Source organism: Notothenia rossii (genome assembly GCF_949606895.1).
Source record: "Notothenia rossii genome assembly, chromosome: 5".
Lineage (NCBI taxonomy): Eukaryota > Metazoa > Chordata > Actinopteri > Perciformes > Nototheniidae > Notothenia > Notothenia rossii.
Window position 1 is genome coordinate 72923208 of NC_136903.1, and position 22352 is coordinate 72945559.

At 41.2% G+C, this 22352-nt stretch overlaps 1 protein-coding gene across 3 annotated transcripts; it reads left to right on the forward strand.

Moving 5' to 3' along the window:
* The first annotated feature begins 1154 nt into the window (after positions 1–1154).
* On the forward strand, positions 1155–20893 carry grm2a (glutamate receptor, metabotropic 2a). 3 transcript variants are annotated; one of them, XM_079685035.1, is made up of 6 exons: positions 11316–11377; positions 11980–12073; positions 12924–13761; positions 14981–16044; positions 19421–19598; positions 20452–20893. In XM_079685035.1, the coding sequence occupies exons 3-6, from the start codon at positions 13056–13058 to the stop codon at positions 20523–20525; spliced, it is 2022 nt and encodes a 673-aa protein (XP_079541161.1). In that variant the 5' UTR covers positions 11316–11377; positions 11980–12073; positions 12924–13055; the 3' UTR covers positions 20526–20893. The 3 variants fall into 3 exon arrangements, with proteins under 3 accessions (XP_079541160.1, XP_079541161.1, XP_079541162.1); XM_079685034.1 differs by lacking the exons at positions 11316–11377; positions 11980–12073 and adding an exon at positions 1155–1899; XM_079685036.1 differs by lacking the exon at positions 11980–12073 and having other exon boundaries at positions 11377–11458.
* The last annotated feature ends 1459 nt before the right edge of the window (positions 20894–22352 follow it).

Below are 22352 nucleotides of genomic sequence, written 5' to 3' on the forward strand. Positions count from 1 at the left end.
TTGTAAAAACAGCTTTGCCATTTTGGATTAATATGGGTATTTTAATCGTTTATAGTTTGACATATTTATTTTATAGATTGCAATTACAGCAGAGTATATCCACTGCTCCCCAAAGTGTGCTATCTGGCAATCTGTGGTCAATTGTGTTTTGCAGTAACTCAGACATTGGCCTCCTTTTTTCTTTCTTCTACAGTATATCCAGAAAATCCATTTTTTTGCTGACCCTAGACTCTAGTAGCTGCTTTATTTACTTTGATTCAAACACAACAATAATATGAAATGCTTTGATATTCCAAGGACAAGAGAGGCTCCATTCTACACACCCAACATGAGCTGTTTGTCTCAGCGTGAGTCACATCTGTTTTTTTTAGCTGTGAGTGAGAGAGGCTCACAATATTTTGAAGAGGCATCTCACTTTGCATTGAAAAAAAGGATTTACCACATGAGACAAATACGTTAATGTAGCTCTAGATACAATCACAGTTATTCAACATGTTGGCAAAAAGCAAATGATATGCTTGCAATAGATTTCAGTACTTCATCTCTTTTGATTTGCGTGTGGATTTCGCTTTTGTTGTGCATAAATCGTGTTTTTGTAAAACTGCGTGAGTAGTTAATGTGATTTGACAAACAATCCTTCAGGACATGATTTGGTATCTCTGCAGACTTTGGGTGTAGAGGAGCATGTGCACATGTGATTTTAAAAGAGTTGTACAATCATCTGCCTCGGAAGAGAAGTAACTGGAGGTCGGACAGACAATTAAACAGAAGGTCAAAAAGAGGTTTAAAAATAAAAATGAAACCTCTTATATTGAAGGCTCCTTGAAAACATGAGAAAACCATTTGAAGGATGTTTCTGTTGCCCTCGGTGAACTCTGCTCCGATGGTGAACTCTCTCCTCAGGGATCATATCGCTGATACGCTAACGCTAGTATAATAACCTTTATAGTGTCTACTTTTTCTGTACTACATATCACATCTATTATTCATTAAAATCAAATTATATAAATATTACTCACTTGTGCAGATCATGTCAAATACCCAATGGGACGAGTGGCAGACACAAGTGTGTGTGTGTGTGAAACAAAGAGATCATTGTACTCCATCCCAAAGGCTGTGACTGAATTTCTCTCTGTTTGATCTGCAGGCTGTAATCTACAAAAAACTCTGAGGAAGAGGAGGAGGAGGAGAAGGACGAAGAGGATGGGGCTGATGCTGTAGATGGCCTCTGTCAGAATAAAAACTCTGGTGCTGTGAGACCTGGTGCTGCTGCGCCTCGCTGTTCTTTTCTCCAGAGCCTCCGTCATCAAAAGCCAACCAGACACTGACCAGAACCTCAAGCAGCACAGTGACCCTGCTTTGCCCAGGGATATGTCATTGGGGAAATCCCCTGTGTTGGGGGTGCGCCCTGTGACCCGACCCCCCTGGCTGTCCCGCCTCAGCCTGCTGTGCTTCTATGTGTCTCTGTTTGCCCAGGCTCCCCAGGGCTTGCCTGCGGTGGGTTATACCACTGACGCCAAGAGGGAGATCACACTGGAAGGAGACCTGATGATCGGAGGGCTGTTCCCTGTGCACCAGAAGGGTGAGGGAGCAGAGGACTGTGGGAAGATCAATGCTCAGAGAGGGATCCAGAGATTGGAGGCCATGCTGCTGGCTTTGGATGAAATCAACAAGGATGAGCGCATCCTGCCTGGAATCAAACTGGGAGCTCACATATTGGACACTTGCTCTAAAGACACCTACGCTCTGGAGCAGTCTCTGGAGTTTGTCAGGGCCTCCCTCACCAAAGTGGATGACAGCGAATACACATGCCCCGACGGCTCCTATGCCATCCATGATGACGTCCCTCTGGCTATCTCAGGGGTCATAGGAGGCTCCTACAGTGATGTCTCCATTCAGGTAATTCAAACACACAAACTGAGTGACAGATATTGTATCTGCAGTAGAATCATTAAGTTTCAATGTGTTGTTTGAAAGAGCTGGTTTAAAGGGACTTACATTTTTTCAGGCAATTACAAAATGTGTATTTAACTAGCAGCTAATACAGGTTTGAGATAGAGAGAGGGTATGTGAGGGACTGAGATGGATGGTAACATAACTGTCCATTTAGACATAAGTACCATGTGCAATTACCCCTAGCGAGATGTTAACACAGGGACTTAATGAGTATCAGTTCCGCGAGGAGGATCTGTTTACCTGTACGCCCATATGCTTGCCTGATCTAATTTAGAAGATCCCTTTCTCTTTCCCGGTAACTCACACTTCGGCAGTGATTCTGTCAGAGGCAGACGTGCTACAGATGTTGTGCTCGGGACAGGATGACAGGATGACTAGTGACGGCATGATTTCTCTCAGCAGCAGCGCTCCTTTCGGCTCACTCACGCTGATGCGATGAAAGCCCTGCTAATTGGTTCTCCAAATCTTCGGCTGTGATACGGCTGCCACATCAGTGTAATTTCAAGTTATTGTGAAAAGAGATTGGTGGGTCACGTGAAACTGAGAAATATACATGCCTTTAAGCATTATCTTGAACTCATCATCCTATCTCTGACAGCTAGAGGAACGTCCTCTCGCTGTCTCGGCTGAAGAGCATGGTTCACCTCACTCGAGACGTGCAGCCTCGTGTTCCAGATATCTGCTTGTTTGAAGACAGGAACACACTTCTGTCCATCCAGAAATAATGATTGGCTTCAGATAATTGATAAGCCATAGACAGAGGGAGTGTGCGGTTAGCAGCTTTCCCCAGTGGGTAATTCAGGACAATGGACAAGTGGTGGAATCTTTCCATACATTTGAGTCATGATTTGTAGAAAAACAGTGGCCAGCAGGAGACATGTCAGCACTCAGATGCCAACGGAAAGAAAAGCAGGGCTGCTTCAGTGTTTATGTGCTGCCATACAAATCTTTCTCAAGGTGGTACTTTAAAGACCTGTTCATATTTTTGAATTAAGTTGAAAGCAATTTGGAAAGAAATCAATAAGAATGTATTTTATTTCAATGATTTAATGCTACTTTTAACATGTAAGGTTTACTTTTCCCCCGTTGTGCTGGAACTCTGCAAACATCTCTGTTTTCTGCCCTGTAGTTCCAAGATAAATGGTTTGGTCTCCCTGCTGACAAACAACAATGCCAAAATGACAGTACAGTGCAATGATACATTACGCAGGTAGAGACAGACTATGAAACAAGAGGAGGGATTCAGAGGACCTATATTAAGATCCCTTGAGAAAAGGACAGTTTGGAAATAAAAGATTTGATAAACTAGCTGTAATTTTACTGAAACTCTGCATCTGGGGCTCCTCAGAGATTGCCCTTGTCTTGTGGTAATTTATGGATGTACTATACAAGCCTGAGGTCTGAGGTCTGCCCCAGCTCCTCACTGAATCTTCCTCATCAGCAGGAGTGCACCACAGGACACAGTTCCCTACATATGTAGTTTTGGAGAAATGCTGTTACAGAGAGATGTCCATATGGGGCATTGGTGGCTTCTGTGCTACCGCTGGTTGTTGTTTTACGATCTCCACCTAATGTTTCTGTCCTTTAGCTGCGCTGTGCATAATCTATAGCCAGTCAGACCTTTGGGTGAGCCTGCCTGGCTGTGTGAAAGGCTTCCATGTTTGCCCTTCTGCAGACGTGTGTATTTCACCCCGAAGGCATGGCAGTTACTGGACAACTAACAATGTTATTTTAAAGACCCTTATTGCCATGGTGACATGGTGTAACATGGTGAACTGACAGGTGGCGAGTGCTGTCTAAATCTGTCACAATTAAGGAGCGTGTTGCTCTGCTGCTGGTGTTGTGGTGTGACAATCGCAGATAAGGGGGCGGATTTGGCGGCAGGGCAGGCCTAGCCATGCTGGCGTTACATGGGCACAGGTTGAATAAAGTGTGGAGGCGAAGACGATGACGCTTTCACAGGCGAGGTCCTGTCCTGCCCATCTGTGGCTGCTGCTGGACTGTCTGTGATTTGGCAGAGGTGTGCCTGCATACAGAGGATGTCGAGGGATCGAACAAGAGATCATGTTTCACAGAAACTCTGACACAGTGACAGGCAGATATCATCATGGGGCTGGGGGAGGTGGAGTGAGTCACAAACCATTTGACAATAAAAGCCTGCCTCTTAAACAGCCACAGGAAGGTATGTGATGCCATCTGGACAGTTTGAATGAGTAGAAATATTCATGTGATTGAAGTGTTGGTCTTGAACATCTTCCCTGTGGTCTCTCTACACAGCAGGTTATCAGTGCAAAGAGAGTAAGGGCTGAGAAATGAAAAAAAAAAAAGGAAATCTCTCCTCATGTGTGAAGAGCTGCAGATACTACAAGATACACGTTAACCCTAGAGTTGGTGCATACTGAAAGCAAGCTTTAATCAAAAACAATCCTCAAAACACTGTTAGACTACATTGAATATCTGATTATAGAGTGAAAATCACCCTTGTTACTGCTCTTTGTCCTAAAGGCGTGGGTTAATCAGAGATGATATATGATATTTTCCACAATTACAGTACAGGAACATCTAGCCTCGGGGCTGGCCATGGAAAGGACTCCACTTTTTTTACCCTGACGGCAGTCTTTGCTGCTGGATATGACTCACTTGTATGAGAGCATCCCAGAGGAAAAACATTATAATCACCGCCGCGCATTAGTGGAACAACACCTCTGGAATGTCAAACACTCAACTGCTCACAAAAGAACAATTCTCAGTCATGATACACAGATAGAGGACATTTCTGGAGCCCGTCTAATTAAACAATATAAAGCAATCTACTCTGATCTTTCAGAGCAGCACACATCAATCTGTCTGGGATGAACACCTGCCTTATTCCAGGGTATTTGTATGAAAGTTAGTATTGTTTAAAGGTACCTTTTGAATGAATTGGATGGTTTTTGCGTACTTCTTGAGATGGGGTCAAATTCAGTGACAAATTAGACAAGAGAAGACACACTCGCAAAGGATGCATGCTGGAAAGTAAAAAGATTGATTCTGAAATTAACACAGATGCTTGACATTTGCAGACTAAACTGTGTGAGCGGAATAATAACGTAAATGTATGGGCTTTCAGACGGATCAAAAATCTCATCTTTTATCCCCCACAAACAACCCTATTTATAGAATTGTCTTCATCTGCGGGTAGACAGTGCCAGTTTCTGAAGCACATATGAGTCATACAAAAGATTTAAACATGGATACACACATGACAGAATTCATGCCAGAGAACAACAATGATGGAACATATCAGTAAAGCCATGCAGTGAAAATGCATTATTCATGGGTAAAAAGTAAAGAACGTGTTCCTGAAATGGTAAATAATTCACATGTGATTGGATTATTCAGTGGTTTGGCAGAGCCCACTATTTGTGCAGATGAAATACATATCATGACCATCGCACAGTTATTAGATATGAGTGACAGCATGGGGGAGAGAAAGCTGATTGCTGGTTGTCAGGTTTTTAGATTTTTAGTTGATCAAAAACAGGTTGTTAACTAAATCAATCCAACATGCTTCCTGCTGCTTCCTATCGAGTCTGTGGTGTTTGTATGACAGAAGGGAACTGATAAGAGATGATAATGTATACTGAGCGGCAGAGAAAATGAATGATATGAATGCAGGTGGACGTCAAAGCTGAGTAACTGACATTGTAAATGAAAGGATGTACAGCCATAGCTTAACGTGTGGTGTGGTCTGAATGGTTCCATGGGCTGAAGGCTTTGAAAGAGGACTCAAGCATAAAGGAGATTCATATTATCCAGCAGGATGAGGGGGTTGATCAAAAAACATCCTTGCTCTAGGTATCCAACAGTTCGTTTTTCCACCCTGTTAAAGCTGTTGCCAAGCAACTAAATCATAAGAAATAAACTAATAATGATCCACAGCATACTATGCATGGACTGACTGTGCTGCATGTATACTATGTGTTTGAATGTGTGTTTCGGGGCACTGCAGTGGGCTGTGTATGTGTGATACTGAGTGAGCTAAGGACTGCTGCTCTGGGAACACAGTGTTATTGCTGTAGAAGCACACTGAGACAGTCTTCTGGGAAGAGCAGATGGGCTTTTCATGTTGAAAAAAATCCTGACATTTCTACAAAGTAGGCCTGATATTTTCTAGACCACGAGTCTCTCATTTTCTCTATACCTGTATACCTCTAGCTCTGTCATTTGACTATTGCCCCAACTGTGCCTCTTCTCACTTTCTCTCTTTCTTTCTTTCTCTCTTTCTTTTCTTTCTTTCTTTCTTTCATTCTTGGAGTGTTTTTATGGAAGACTTTAGGCTGTATAAATAGCTTTTATCTTTATGTGTTATACCACTGTATTTTGACATTTCACATGGGCAGCAGAATTATTCTAGTACATGGTGTTGGCTGGTGCCTCAGGGGTATCTGTGTAAAAACAGTATACGACAGCTGAAAAGAACATCCTGTTACTCGTGTCTCTGTGTCAAATGCAGCTACCGGGTCCTGTTTGCTCTCATTGCTTGAAATGAAACCACCCTCACAGTAATCTTCTCAGTACCCGACCCTGCAGTGCAAAGCCACAAAAGTGCACTTCTTAATTTTCGTAATTAAATAAAATGCAGTCTGATGTAGGATGATCCCTTTAGATGAATGGGTGGGATTGTAAACCATGCTGTGCAGCTAATGGTAACTACTTATTAGATACCAGCAGTTTAGACTTGTTGATGAATTCAACAAAATTGTTCAGAAACCTCTTATGCTTAATTTGTTTCCCTCTTCGTGTCCTATTTGGTCTGAATACAATTAAGTAATGCCTTTTGGTTCCTTCTTGTACTGCAAACATTAATAGCACACAATATGTTACAGGTTACTTCTGTAAAGTGGAATTATTATTAAAGGACATGCATTTCAAAAAAACTCTAATCGCCTTATGTACTAATATTGTAAAACATAATGACTAAGTTAAATACAATACATGTATTCTAGACTGTTTACGTCTTTAATCTCCAGTGTATACATATGCATAATTGCATACATTTACCGTACAGCAGAAGCAAAGATGCATGATGAAGCAATGCGAATGAAATACAAAACGCCATTAAGATAATTCAATAAAATCAGTTTTTTAATTGTTATAAATTGAAAAACGTATATTTGTAATATGTAATAATATGTTCTTTTCAATGGAGGGAGGCTCACAAATATAGAAACACATTCTCACAGCCTCCTTAAAACTTGCAGCTATAGGCAGGAAGACACAACCCCCTCCAAGCGCAAATCGCTGAATGTCCACAGGACGTAAACTTGACACACAAACCCTTAAAGCACTACGCATCTCCCTCCCTTTTGGCACAGCTTGTCTGGTGTCATGTAACTTAGTCCTCAAGCTCTTCTGTCTACTCCTCTTGTCCTCGTTTATCTCTAGCTCCAGGACTCTTGTATCTCTTGTGAACCTGTTACAGTTGAGATTCTGAATGAGGATCCTTGTACAGTTCTAACTAGTAAGCAGGTGGGCCTGAGGTTGAGGTGCATCACAAAACAAGTGCATGTATAATAATATTAAGTGGGTGGGAAAGAGGAACGTGGTTACTGTCTATCCCTCACCACAAAATGCTCCATTTCAGTCAGACAACTCACGTGTTTCTTTAACATGTTTATTAGAAGCAGCATATAGTTGAGTTTGGCGACTAGGCTCGGGCCTCATCACTCCACAGATATACATAGCACGATGAGTGATGATTAAATAACTAACCCCCAAGCCTACAGGTGGAAGCTGGGGTGGAAGCTTGGGTGGAAGCTGGGGTGGAAGCTGGGGTGGTGGTGGGGCAGGCAAGCAGTAGCGACGTGGAAGTAGCTGGAGCAAGCAATGCATGGAGAGAGATCTGGCAGGTTAAATAGAGCGGCAAATTAAGGAGACTGGGTTTGGTTGGTTGTAGAGTGGCAAGGGGCGTTATGTAGGAATGCAGCATAAGTGCTCGAGTTGACTGCCTGAACTAGCTCGCAGGCTTCGTCCCATTTATGACACCAAAATATCTATTAAAGATATATTACTCTAAAATACTATAACTTTTCAATACTATATGTTTTTCTTTGCAAATACTATGGTCTCTACACGTGTGTCAGTCATAGGCCCTGGCAGGTGGAAGGGTCTTGGCTTTTCATATAAGCCATGTGAATATCTATATAGTGATTTCCAATAAGCCCTTTGTATTGGTGACAGGTCTGGCACGGTGCTTTATAACCTCCATAAACCACATGTAAGTGGATTACTAAACTGGCATTCAGCTCCCTTAATACGCTGCAGTGAAATTACTCATTCACAAGCGCAAGCAGAGCCAAATTACAGAAACATTGAAATTTCTTTTTTTAGTTTTATACCTGTGTGGAGAAAATGATCACATTAACACAACTATGCCTGGCAATTCCCTTTGTCTGGTCCTTCTGCTTTAAATGTTTAATGCGTACCTCAATTTACACGTGAATCTGTTGATATGTTAATGCTCTTACGTGGGTTCTGTGCTTTCTTTATCTATGAAGACTCAAAGCTCAGAGATGGTTAAGAGCTTCATCTTAAGAACCGAGTGCAGTCTTACTGGTCTGGTTTCAAATCCCTGCAGAACCTCCTGTACGTTCCCTTCAGGAGCCGGCTCAGCTTCTCTGACTTGTCTTTGTATTTTAACATACCAAAAAAAAACAGAATGTGTCCACACTCCTTAATGTGAACACAACTATTCTACCACAGTAACTCCAATAAATTATACCCACTCAAGGAGTAACACATTTAAATGATCCATTAAATCGCAGACATATTTCACTCGTAAATGCTCATGAAAAATAAATGTTATCGGTAACACAGAAAGGTATTTCTTATGAATGGTTTGAAGTGATTCGAGTTTATCAAAAAACAGTTTGAAGTGATAACTGCTCTTCAAAAATCCTGCTTTTTATTCTCTGAACACATGCTGAAGTAGCCTAAGAGATCAAAGAAAACATGTTTACAAGAAGAACTCAGGAATTCCTATTTAGGGCATGAAGATTGGAGAAGTTACATTTTTTCAGTAGGTTTTCTGTCTGGATTTGATCAACTTTTAGTCAATACAATTAATCATATTCCAATCCTTCCTTCTGATATACTGCTTCAATTAGCAGGTGTTTTTATTCATGGGAAGAACTCATTGTGCACCTTCATGCAAGAGTCCTTGTGTGGACTGGAATTAAAGCAGAAGTTGTTGAATGCTTTGCTGTATGTGAAACACTTGTGAGGCTTGAAAGCAACCCACAACTTAAAGAGCCTGTGACACGAACCCAACAACTGTTGTGCAATGAAATAGTGGGCTACTAGTAATCTCGAACCGTCAGTTTAAAAAAGAAAAAGCGATACCGTTCCGATAAATATCAATAATTTCGAACATCGCGGGAAAATTCCTTCGACTCATTTTGAGGGAAGCCGGAAGTGACGTCAATGCGGGAACGCTTCACTGTGCGGCGAGAGAGCCAAACAAGGACAAAGTGTGTTGTCATGCGTAGAAATTGTGAATTACTGAGTTTAGGCACGTTAATAACGTTTTAATGAAGTTGACTACAGTATATTCATATTTGTCATTGCTTTCATGTCAATTCGGTGAACATAAACATAAATGATCGTGGTGAAGATGATGATTAAATTAGGATTAAAAATCGGTAGTGAGAGCTGCTGAATTTCCTCCCGTCGGATGTGATATAAAAACAAATCGATTATTTTTGTAGTTGTAAACTCAAGTGGATGAAACTACATTTATTAGTGCTTTCATGTCAATTCGGCGAACATATGATACATTAAATGATCGTGAGGATGAAATTTGAGCCGGTCTGCATTTCCTGATGAGAAAACAAACCTTAGCTTTTTGTAGTGGTGTAGTGGGCGTTGGACGCGGGGGTACGCCGTACCCCCACTTATTTGAAGCATGATTTCTTTTTTTAATAGTCTAATACATCTAAAATCATTGCCAGTGTTATCAGTTGCAAGTGTGTGTTTGTTGTAATAATGACGAAAACATAATAGGCAGATTTCACAGTAATAATAATAAAAACGTAGCTCAAGCATTTATGCGACTTGATTTGAAGCGTGTGTGTGTGAGGGGCAGAACTGTGTGTGTAGGGTGACCATGTGTCCCGCACTGTGCGGGACTGCACACACAGCATTTTTATTATTTGTCCCGCGTCCCACACATTGAGACTATGTCCCGCATTTGAGTGATAGTCGCGCAGAAAGGCCGGATCGGTTCGCTGACAGCCGGCACCGCCCTTTATTATTATATTGTCTAAACGGCATCATGTAAGTTGCGCTGACAGGCGACACAAAGGTCCCAAAGCCGCCCCCCCACCTGACAGTTCACGAGCGCGTCCATAGTGTCTCCCGTCCACCCACCACCCCGTCCACCCAGTAAAAACATCCCCACTACACCACTGGTTGTAGTAGTACACCAATATGGATTAAACGTGTGTTTTTTTTTACCACAATGTTGGGGAAATTAATGGATAAAATGCACGGATTATTATTATTATTCCCACTCCGATCGGGACACTAGGTCCACCGTTTCCCCGCAGCGAGGCTCCCCCCGTTGACAGTTTACGTGGGCTGGGCTGGGTGCAGTGGCGGACTGGCCATCGGGACGAATCCCGATGGGCCGGTACCGAAGTGGGCCGGTCGGATAAATCACTAGCACATCCCCCACTCCCCCCGTTGACAATTTACTAGTGGTACCGAAGTTGGCCGGTCGAGAGTCCCGGGCTGATTTTTAGCCCCAGTCCACCACTGGCTACATGACCGTATGATCGCCCATATTGACGCACCTAATTCCTAAACTTCTAACAGATACAAAATAAACCGATCCTTCAGCCTCATATGAGCTCTCAGACACGTTCAAAATTAAACTGTCATCGCTGTCTGAGCTTGCTGCTGTGTGCCCCATCGTGCGTTTACATGCAGATGCTGGGATCCTGAACGGTGCAGCTGGAACGCTGTGCCCGCAATGACGTCACACATAATTTGGCGGAAGTTGAAGAATCCCCGAGAAGATCTCGAAAATTGTCAACATTGAAGGGCAGATTAATGGTTATCAAAGTACAAATATCCAAAATCAGTTCAGTAACGGTTTTCAAGGGGACAATATTTACTCAAATTGATGGGTTTGGATGATGGGGGAAACTCGTGTCACAGGCTCTTTAAATCCAATAAAGCCAGGAAATGAAACACAATCTTTTGTTAGGGAACGTTTTTGATTAGGAGGGAATTTTATGAAAACCTAGGAATTGGTTTTGGGTACTTTTTTTATATAGATTTGGGCGTGAGGTTTTTTATTTTCCTTACGAGAGATGAGCGCACGCCCGCCAGCTGTCTCACCACATGGCCAGAAAGGCTGTCAAGGCGGTTTAAGGAGGTACACAATTGTATGTAAAAATGTTATTATTAGCCTGTCTGAATAATTTGACCCTCAACATCATCACCAGAACAATCTCAGGTTAGAGCAGGCTTTGATCTGATATGAAATGCTCACTCTCATGACTTTAAACTTTTGTCTTCAGTTGCTTAACCAAACGCAATTCAGAAATAGCTCCAATGACGAACTGCTCATTTTGTTCAACATTGCCTCTATATGACATTGTTTGGGTGCTGGTGAAAGATCAGGCCCAGTCACTCCTGATTCTGCTGTTGCATCTCATTTTCCTGAGAAATGTTTTCTCATTAATTCCAATAAATCTAGTGGTCTGGAAATCACTGCCATTGGCTCATTTAATATGCATTTCTCTGATCCTGCAGAATAACAAAGATCCTATGATTAATATCCATTGAGGCACATCACAGTAGATTTGTTATGATGTCTCAGTGTGCTGCCCTCTCTTTGAGCAAGCACATACTGATCAAGAAGAGCCTGTTTATTCAGTTCTACTCCAACTTTATTTTCTCCTACATTTGGTCTGTATTTGTAATATATTTGCTATTCCCTTCTTAAGTTAAGTACTTCGGTAATTGTTTTGACAGCTCTGCAATGTTCATCCTGGCGGCCAAAATAACCCATTTAAATAGCCAAATACGGGCTACATCATACTGAACACCTAATATCTACTTATACAGGGTGAGTGTCTTTTAATTTGTATTAAATTGCTTCACAGAAGTCCTGCCCCACAATGTAGTAATTCGATATTGGACTGATAAAATAAATTCAGCGGGAAGGAATTTATATTTGAGTTTCCTCTTTGACTTTCTCAGGAATGATTCATTGGCATTCAAGACGTTGTGCCATGACTTAGGGGGCTGGTGTGAGAGCCGGCATTAAACTCAAACAGATTTTGACTGATCAGACCAGCTCCCCTTAGGCTTCCACAGAAAGGCCTGAAGCAAAAGCTCGGCAGGAGCTGCTTCTGCACACTGAGCGCAGTGTCACAACACTGACAAAACCTATTACACAGAAAAATGAGTTTCAAGACTCTTTGATACTTGTTGCCCTTTCGTTTCCCAATCCCTGCCCTCAACCCCTCTCTGTCTCTCCCTGTGTACTCCTCTATTTTCTCCACAGCAGAGCAATAACTTGCAATTGTTTACAGCAATAAAAAAATAAAAAAAGCAACACTGTCAATCCCAATAGTTGTTAAATGCAGAAACGTGTCCCTCAGTCAGCAGGAGAGTTAGAGTTGTGAAAGACCCAGCAGGGATCCAGTGAAGGAATTAGAGACTGGGGTGAGCTAATTGCATCTACAGGGGAAACATTTTATTGTTTGTTTTTTGGGGATATTGAGCAATTAGAAATATGACCCCATTTGGCAGGGGTATGTTTTCTATGTAAAGTGTTGTGAGTGTTAATTAGAAAAATCTCAATGACAATCTCATAACAGTCTGCATGTTCATACTGTACGTACTTAATAAAGTATTGTTTGAAGCCTGATTTAAGAACCAAACATAATCATTATGTCCTTCCTTCATTCCAGGTGGCCAACCTGCTGCGCCTCTTCCAAATCCCTCAGATCAGCTACGCCTCAACCAGTGCCAAGCTCAGCGACAAGTCCCGCTATGACTTCTTTGCCCGAACCGTGCCCCCTGATTTCTACCAGGCCAAGGCCATGGCAGAGATCCTGCGTTACTTTAACTGGACCTATGTATCCACAGTGGCATCGGAAGGTGACTATGGTGAGACCGGTATTGACGCCTTCCAGCAGGAGGCTCGTGCCCGCCAGATCTGTATTGCCACGTCGGCCAAGGTGAGCCGCTCCATGAGCCGCTGGAGCTACGAGAACGTGATCCGCTCCCTGCAGCAGAAGTCCAACGCCAAGGTGGTCATCCTGTTCACGCGCAGCGAGGACGCCCGTGAGCTCCTGGTGGCTGCCAACCGCATGAACGTCAGCTTCACCTGGGTGGCCAGTGATGGCTGGGGGGCGCAGGAGAGTGTGGTGAGGGGCAGTGAGGCTGTAGCCGACGGGGCGTTCACCATCGAGCTGGCTTCCTATGGCATCCCCCAGTTCAATAACTACTTCACTGCCCTGCACCCGTACAACAACACCAGGAATCCCTGGTTCAGAGAGTTTTGGGAAAACCAGTTCCAATGCAGCCTCCATGACCTGGGCTGTGGGAAGCACTCACTCAACGAGATACCATTTCAGCCAGAGTCCAAGATCATGTTCGTAGTGAATGCTGTCTATGCAATGGCTGCTGCCTTACATAACATGAGGCAGGCCTTGTGCCCCAATTCCACCAAGGTGTGTGAGCCTCTCAAACCTGGCAATGGCAGGAAATTCTACAGGGACTACATTCTCAAGGTCAAGTTTGAGGGTGAGTGAAATCTTAATGAAGTACTGTTATTACAAGTTGCTAACAGATATGATGTCTTACTTTGTAAAACAGATTCCTTTCTTGTCATTATTCTGTCATCTGTACGAAACTCAATTCAAGCCTCAATATAACATAATTGAATTTCCTCAAGTGCAGTCTGCATGCACTGGAGGCTCCCAAATTATTTGATATCAATTAAGATTCAATGTACTAATTAATATAAGATGTTGAATTAGTGCAAGGATAATTCCACATGTATATACAGTGCAGCTGCAATAAGTTTTAAATTATTCGATTTGCAAAGATTAAACTATTTCCTCACCCTCGTGCCTGCAGGCTCCCTTTTTCACACATTTTAACTAACTGTTAGTTTCCAAAACACAGCAGACATGATAAGGCAAACATTACTTGTTTCCTGTTCGTCTACACAAATCTGCAACACAAATGTATAATAGTATCATCACAAGTCACAGACGCAACAATAATGATCTCACTTTGTTAAATGAAACTGAGAGCATTTGATTTATGTAAAGAATGTCATTTTAGTTGTTGGGAGACAGAAGAGGACCAGTGTGCCCTCATCCAGCTGTGCTTTTCTGCTCTTCACATTTTTTCTGTGGAGAATACCCAAAGGGTTTTACTATCCAGAGACCATGAATTGGATTAAAGGCCTAAATTAGTCATTCCCCAAAGGCATTGCTAAACCCTGAGGAGAAAACACAGAAAAAGTGGACCCCTGACTACATATTTCAAAATCATTAGATGAAATGGATAACATGTACTTTATGATATATAATGATACTTTACATATTTGATACCATTTGAAAAATGTGTCTGTCACAAATCTAGTGTTAAATCCAGGACCTTTCCTTCAGCTTAAACAGACTCAAACTGTGGTGTCCATCATGTAAATTGACAATGTGCACCTGTGTCCTGTCGCAATCACTGCTCCGTCTCAGTCTGTGCTGCGAGAAAAAATTAAGTGACAGCTGAGATACATACAAAGAGATAAATGTTCTATGAGACTGCACTATCAGAAACATTTATTGTTTATTGTACAATGGACAGTCGCGTTGCCCCAAAACTGTCATACGTTTAACAAACATTGATATTTATGCTTTGCTTTTACAGTTTGTATATAGACCTTGCACTTATGATACAATGACCTCCTTATACGGCGACCTGTTATTTCTAACACTCTTTTGTTTCACTCCTTCAGCGCCATTTCGTCCACCAGACACAGAGAATGAGGTCCGCTTTGACACCTTTGGGGACAGCCTCGGCCGTTACAACATTTTCCACTACCACAAAGAAGATGGCAACTATGTCTACCGTAAGGTTGGGTACTGGGCTCAGAGCCTGACCCTGAACACCACCCTGATCCCCTGGGCCAGCCAGGTTGTGCCCACTTCCCAGTGCAGTGACCCCTGCAGGAAGAACGAGGTGAAGAGTATGCAGCCTGGAGATGTGTGCTGCTGGATCTGTATCCCCTGTCAGCCCTACCAGTATCTGCTGGATGAGTTCACCTGTGCTGAGTGCAGATTTGGACAGTGGCCTCTGAGCAACCTGACAGGCTGTTATGATCTGCCTGAGGAGTACATCCGCTGGGAAGATGCCTGGGCCATTGGACCCGTCACCATTTCCTTTCTAGGGATGATGTGTACGCTCTTCGTCATTGGCCTTTTGCTTAAACACAATGAGACACCCGTAGTGAAGGCCAGTGGCCGTGAGCTCTCCTACATTCTTCTGCTGGGAGTGTTGATGTGTTATTGCATGACCTTCATCTACATAGCCAAACCGTCCACGGCAGTTTGTACACTGCGTCGGCTCGGCTTAGGCACTTCATTTGCAGTGTGCTACTCAGCCCTTCTGACCAAGACCAATCGCATCGCCCGGATCTTCAGCGGGGTGAAGGATGGAGCGCAGCGGCCTCGATTTATCAGCCCGGCTTCCCAGGTTGCCATCTGCGGTGCTCTGATCTCCTGCCAGCTGGTAGTCGTGGTATTCTGGCTTCTGGTGGAGAGCCCAGGGGTGAGAAAGGAAGTGAGCCCGGAGAGGAGAGACGTGGTCACCCTCAAGTGTAACAGCAAGGACTCCAGCATGCTCCTGTCGCTCACCTACAACTGCATCCTCATTATCCTCTGCACGGTCTACGCCTTCAAGACCCGAAAATGCCCTGAGAACTTCAATGAGGCCAAGTTCATCGGGTTCACCATGTACACCACCTGCATCATCTGGCTGGCTTTCCAGCCTATTTTCTACGTTACTGCAAGTGACTACAGGGTGAGTCAAGTTAGATTTGACATACTTCATACAGTAAATAATCAAAACTCATGTTTTTTTTATCAATGCGATCTATCCTTTTTACTCACCTAAATATTTTTGTTGTTGTAGAGATGGCTTTAGGTTCTTGATCCGAGCAGATATAGCAGCTCATGACTTCTTTTGATATTGAATTCGGATTTGATATGCATGAAATCACAAATTATTGTTGGCTATTATTGATTCAGCAGTCAGTCGTGTCTGTGTTGCCTCTTGCTCTTAGGAATATATATTCTTTATTTCAGCAACTTTAATTCTTCGCATACTACGGATTTTCATTTGCTCCCAGAGATAAGAACTTGACCACTCTTAGTTTACCTTCAAAGTTAAAATATTAATGAAGTGAGAGTAAATTATAACATATGCATGCTTAAACCATGGAGAAGTATAACAACCAGCCAAATATCTTATTTGGTCATCTAGGTTTTCCTAAGAACAAAATAGCATAGAGAGTTTGCTCAAAACTAACAAAAGAAATGGAGAGAAAGAGCTCTTGATATCCCTGCTGAAATAAAAACCTATAACAGGAAGTGATTTTATCCCTTCAGCCTCAGCATTTCAACAACTCAATCTAACGCTGAAAAAACAAGGTTTAAAGTGATCCACAGAAATGCTTCTCATTTAACATGAATCTAGAAAGACAGATAAACCGTGTTCAGTCCCTCACCCTGTGTGCTGAGACATACTGTACAGTGAAGGGATAGAACGTCAGAGCAAAGGGTGGCCGGAGTCGTGGGCTTTTATTCCTCTGGGGTCTGAACAGTGAGCAGCGAGAGAGAGGCAGAAGGGAGAAATTGGCAGAGGAATCCCCCGACACCAGCCCGTCTGCAGAAACATGGAGAAGGTGGGCGAGACCATGAGGACTGAACGTTCCTGTGTGTCCCTGTGTGTCCCTGTGTGTCCCTGTGTGTCCCTATGCGTAGCTGTGTGGAATGGAGTGTGAAGGCCTGGGATACTGAGTCCCAGCTGTGCCCTCTGTCCTGGGACTGCAGCGAGGCTCAGAGGAACCTTCACCAGGCCTCCAGGCAGCAGCAGCCATTCACAGCCAGAAAGGGTTCATCAGTTGGACGCAGATATCCCCTTTGACCGATAAATAATGACTGAAGCTATTGACTTCGCAAAGTGTCTTTAGTTTTTCACAGGCAGGGACATATTAGTGCTCTCCTAGTTGTATTACACCACTTCTCAAAATGTTGTCACAGTCCGATGCAAATAGTCACATGAATAACAAATACATATTTGATTGTGGTATGTCATGAAATGTTAAAGCAAACTTACTACTAATGAACCATGAATAACACATTTGATTATCGTATGAAATACTGAGGATGTTCTACACACCCTGAGGGAGAGGATTCTCCATATGCCAGCTCTGGTCATTTCTTCTTGGTTTAAATCGACATCATAGTATTTTTGTCTCTAAAATAGCAAAGAACCCCTTAAGAGCGTTATCTCACACATGCAGGAAAAAGTGTGAAACTCATATCTCGGTGTTTGATGAAAGAGTTGAACCAGGAAAAAATCTAGGAATGTAGCATGAAAAAACAAAATGACAAAGATCATCTGAACCAGTAGGGAACAAGTATTATATCAATATTTTTGTTTTTTTAACAATAAATGCTCATTAACTTAACTCATACAGTATGTTAAGGTTATTTACAGATGATCAACATTATTCCACTGCATTAATTCAAGGTCTATGTCACATGTCTAGCTTGTGGGTGGTTCATCCAATAAAGCTTAATATGTGCATACAAGGAAGAATCTCTGCTGTGAGGTTCTCTGGAGGAATTAAGATACCTGAAACAGCAGACAATATTTTTTACCTCCGACACAGCAGTGCTGTATAATAAAATAAAACCTCTGAAGTTATAGAAGAAAAAAATAAATAAAAAAAAGGTACAGAGACTAGCAGAATACGTTGTAGCCATGCTCATGCTGTCCTCCACGCTCGAGCAGAAGACATTTGGAGACATATTATTGCAAAGGCAGATTTCGTGTTCCCTACTTTTCCAAAGCAACATCTTGTGGATTTTTAAAACCACTTACCAGGTCATTGCTATAGACTTCTGTCCTTCGTTTTATTCAAAACTGTTTCTGAATTAAGTAGAGGACATTTAGCCTCGGTGCAGTTTGGTATTTCTTAGATCATTAGGTGTGAGCTGTCAGTTTGCCTTTTTATTCATCCTTTTTTCCATGTATGCAAATATACAGTTCAGATATACAGGAAAGAAAAAGGGGTGATCGCAGCATTTCGGAAATGAACATCTTAACCCAGGACCAACCAGTGTGTCAGTATTTCTACATTATTTCAGAGGAAGCCTAATGTGAATTTGAACTAATAAAAAAAGTGTAGTGATCTCAGAGTTGCAAACATATCAAATATATATTTAATTCCTATAGATATTCTTATTCATTCATTATTAATCCCTTTCTTTTTATATTTTGTTATCAATTGTCCAATACTATTCTAATAATTACTCATGATGTATTGTGAAAAAGTAAGAAACTCAATTCATATTTTGAAGATGATTCTAGGATGACTCTCTTGTGTAAATAAAAAAAGGGATAAACTGACTTTGTGTCACTAACATCGCTGGCTTTACTAATTGGTTGTTTTTTTGTTATTGCTATAATCATGTTATTTGTTTTTTGTGCACAGTGAAATGCTTGATGCCCCCATTATTTTAATACCAACATTAGCATTCAGAGTGAAAACAGACACCTGCTGTGGCGTTTGAAGATTGGATGCACCTGCCACACAATGCTGGGCTTTATTCTGTTAGTCAGGAAAAAAAAATCGGAACAGAAATTGGAAATGAAGGAGCAGACCGATGATACATAGCAGGGTGTGGGCAGGGTGCGGGAAAAAGAGCGCGAGTTAAGCAGTTGACTGACAAGCAAATAAGCAGATCACTTAACACCTCTCTTTATCAGTCACACTCTTTCCTCCTCTTTTGCACCTTACTTTGACTCTGAGTTATAAAATATGTAATTCTTTCCTCATTTCTGAGCTCCTTCTTTATTAAAAACTAATATGTTTGTACATCTCAACCTGATGTCAATTCTAGTATGATTCCACATGAATACATTTAATTAAAAAGGTTCTGGTTGTTTCAAAGACAAATCATCTCTGAGGGTGATCTAATACATTAATATCCAAACATTGCACACAAAAAGAATGCAACATTAACACTGGGACTCGAGCTGTCAGAACATTAATACTGGCACTGTGTGACCTTTTTATGTTCTAGAAAGCTAGAAATATGAGTTTATTTTTCTGTTTCTTAACTCAAACCACTGAGTAATATCTGTGAATGTCCCTCCTCTCCTTCAGGTGCAGACCACCACCATGTGTATCTCTGTCAGTCTGAGTGGGTCGGTGGTGCTGGGCTGCCTCTTCGCTCCCAAGGTCCACATCATCTTGTTCCAGCCGCAGAAGAATGTCAGCTCTCTCAGAGTGGCCACCACCCGTTTCAGCGTCACCACCGGCCAAGGCTCCAGTTTCTCTCAAGGTAACACTTAACATACAACAACATGATCATAGTTACTGCCAAGCTTATAACCAAAACAATTAAAAATAATCCTCAGAACTTAATTGAAATGTGATGTTATATCATTATGTATGACTACTCTATAACTATAGTAAGCACCTTTCCTTCAAAACTTTGTATAAATCATGCTCAAAACAAATCAGACATTTTTACATTTGAAATAAACATTTGGAAATGTACGCAAGATAAAATACAGAACCTTGTTCCAGTGAAGTGTAATTTTTAGGAATCACACAGCGTTATAATAATAATAATAATAATAATAATAATAATAATAATAATAATAATAATAATAATAATAACTTGGATCTCTATAGCGCCTTTCATGATACCCAGGGTTGCTTTACAAGTTATGCTGTGTATTGTGATATATTGTTAAATATTGCGATTAATTACCTTTCTTCAACTCCAATTCATGCAGTTTGACTCCATGTTATCAGCCCCATCTAGTGGACTAAAAAAGCAAATGATACCAAAAAGTTGAATCCGTATTTTCAATATTTAATCAAATAATGTTACTTGGCATCTTTGCAAATAATATTGTGATACTTTACTGTATCGATTTGTCGCTTCACTCCTAACGATTTCTAAAAAAATATATTAAAAAACGACTTTTGTTTCTAATAAATTATTTACAAATGTGATATTGACAGATATGACTACAAATCAACATAATTTGTATAATTGATTACTTGATTATCAACTGCTGAATAGCTAAGTGGAAATGAAATGGCCAGGGCAAGTGGAATATGTTATTTTCTGTATCTGTATTGTTTTTGTAAACCTAAATAACAATTTGTTTAATGGTTTTCAGCATCAGCCTCCAATGTTGTTCCAACTGTGTGTAACGGACGAGAAGTAGTGGACTCCACAACGTCCTCCTTGTGAAGATCAACACAGTTCCTTTGCCAAGCATTGTAAAGAGTTATTTAATCACTAGTCCTGAATCAGGTGTCTCAAATATTAAAGAGGTCATACAGACCATCGTCCTGACTTTGTTGTCCTCAAAGTACTGTGAGTACAATGTCCTGATTATTTTATTTTGTTCTTTGACTCGTAGCAATTGAAATGAGATGCAAATAACGTCGCATATAGCCCTTGTTTTTATTGAAGATTCTACTTACAACGATGGAGTAAATTATAGTAAATCTGTTAAATGTACTATATATAAGACGTTTTTAATGTAGATTTTGGTGAACCAGTTTGTGCTTTCTTGTAATTTATGTAAATAAAATGTGTTTTTTATTAATATCAAAGTTACTTTCAGTCTGCCTTATTACTTGTACACCATCATGAGATGCATATTCCAGATGATAGGATATACAAAAATGGTTTGAGATTTGCTTGGCTTGACCTGTAAACATTGGGACAAATGTAAAAATCTGGTAGTCAGATGTGCTAACATTCTGTCGTTGTTAAGTTGTCATTTGCACTTTCTTACCTGCTGCTGCAATAAACTTAATATCTGTAGTTTGCAAGATTAACTGCACAGAAAACAGATTACTTTACACTTTAGTACTTTGTCTCTCATTCAAACATTCACATCAATCATACACTGATGATGAGAGAACTGCCAGCCTAAGTGTTGACCTGGCCAAATTAGAGTCTTGCTTATGGACACTCCTACTGTGTGGACAAAGGGAGCAGGGGATCAAACCATCAACTCTAAAGAGTATAATGCCTGCTCCTGAGCTGCAGTCCGAAAATGTGTGGAAAAGGTGGAATTAAGATAGTCAGGTGCACATTTCAACTGGAGATTTGGTTTGAATTCCAAGCTGTCTAATATCAAATTCAATCTACACCATCTGCCAAAACCAAACAGTCTCCGCATGAAAATGACCAGCCCAAATATCATCATCTGCTGATGGGGGATAAAACCGACCTAAGCTGTCTGAGGATATCCACAGCAGTCAGTACCCCTGAGTGCATGAGGCAGATGCTTTGGAAAATAGACTTGAACAGCATCTTAACACTGCCATCTTGTGTCCAAATCGTTGATCTAATATTGCACATTGCAACATCTAGACAGCCTTGGGGCCTGCCGTAAAAAGACTATTTGCATATGGAGGAAGTGGACGGATAATTTGAGCATTGTCTTATCTCATTATTTCTGCCCGGTGGCCATCATTAAATTACTGTTATTATATAAGCCAGGTACAACATGTCCTGCAACAACTGCTTTGCTGTTAGGAACAAGAGTGTAAACTTCCGTGTTAAGGTTAAAGAAAGAGCCCCACCATATTTAACTTAATATTTAAAGACATAATTATGAAAATATTTTTTGTGAGGAATTTGACTAACTAGATTTCCCAGTATTTATGTGCGTTAGACACAGTTCATGTCAGCAGTCCTGGTATTTTCATTTATTAGGAGTCCCCCTCAACATGCAATTCCACATTGCATGATCTAATGAAGTCAATGTCATGATACATGAAACTGCAATGGGAAACATAGCAAAGAACACCACATATGATTATACATTGCGTAAATGTTATACGCAATGTTATATGTTATATATATATATATGTACAATATATTTACTAACTCAGACTTTATATGAATTTTCCAAATAGGCCTACAGTAAAAGATAGACACTTCCCAGCTGTGCATTAATCACACTTCTGAGTTGTGGTCTTTGATTTGTTTGTGAATTAAGCAGAGAAAGGCTTCAGCAAGTTGGTTATAAAAGAGGAGCCCTGTTTTCAACTGAAATTA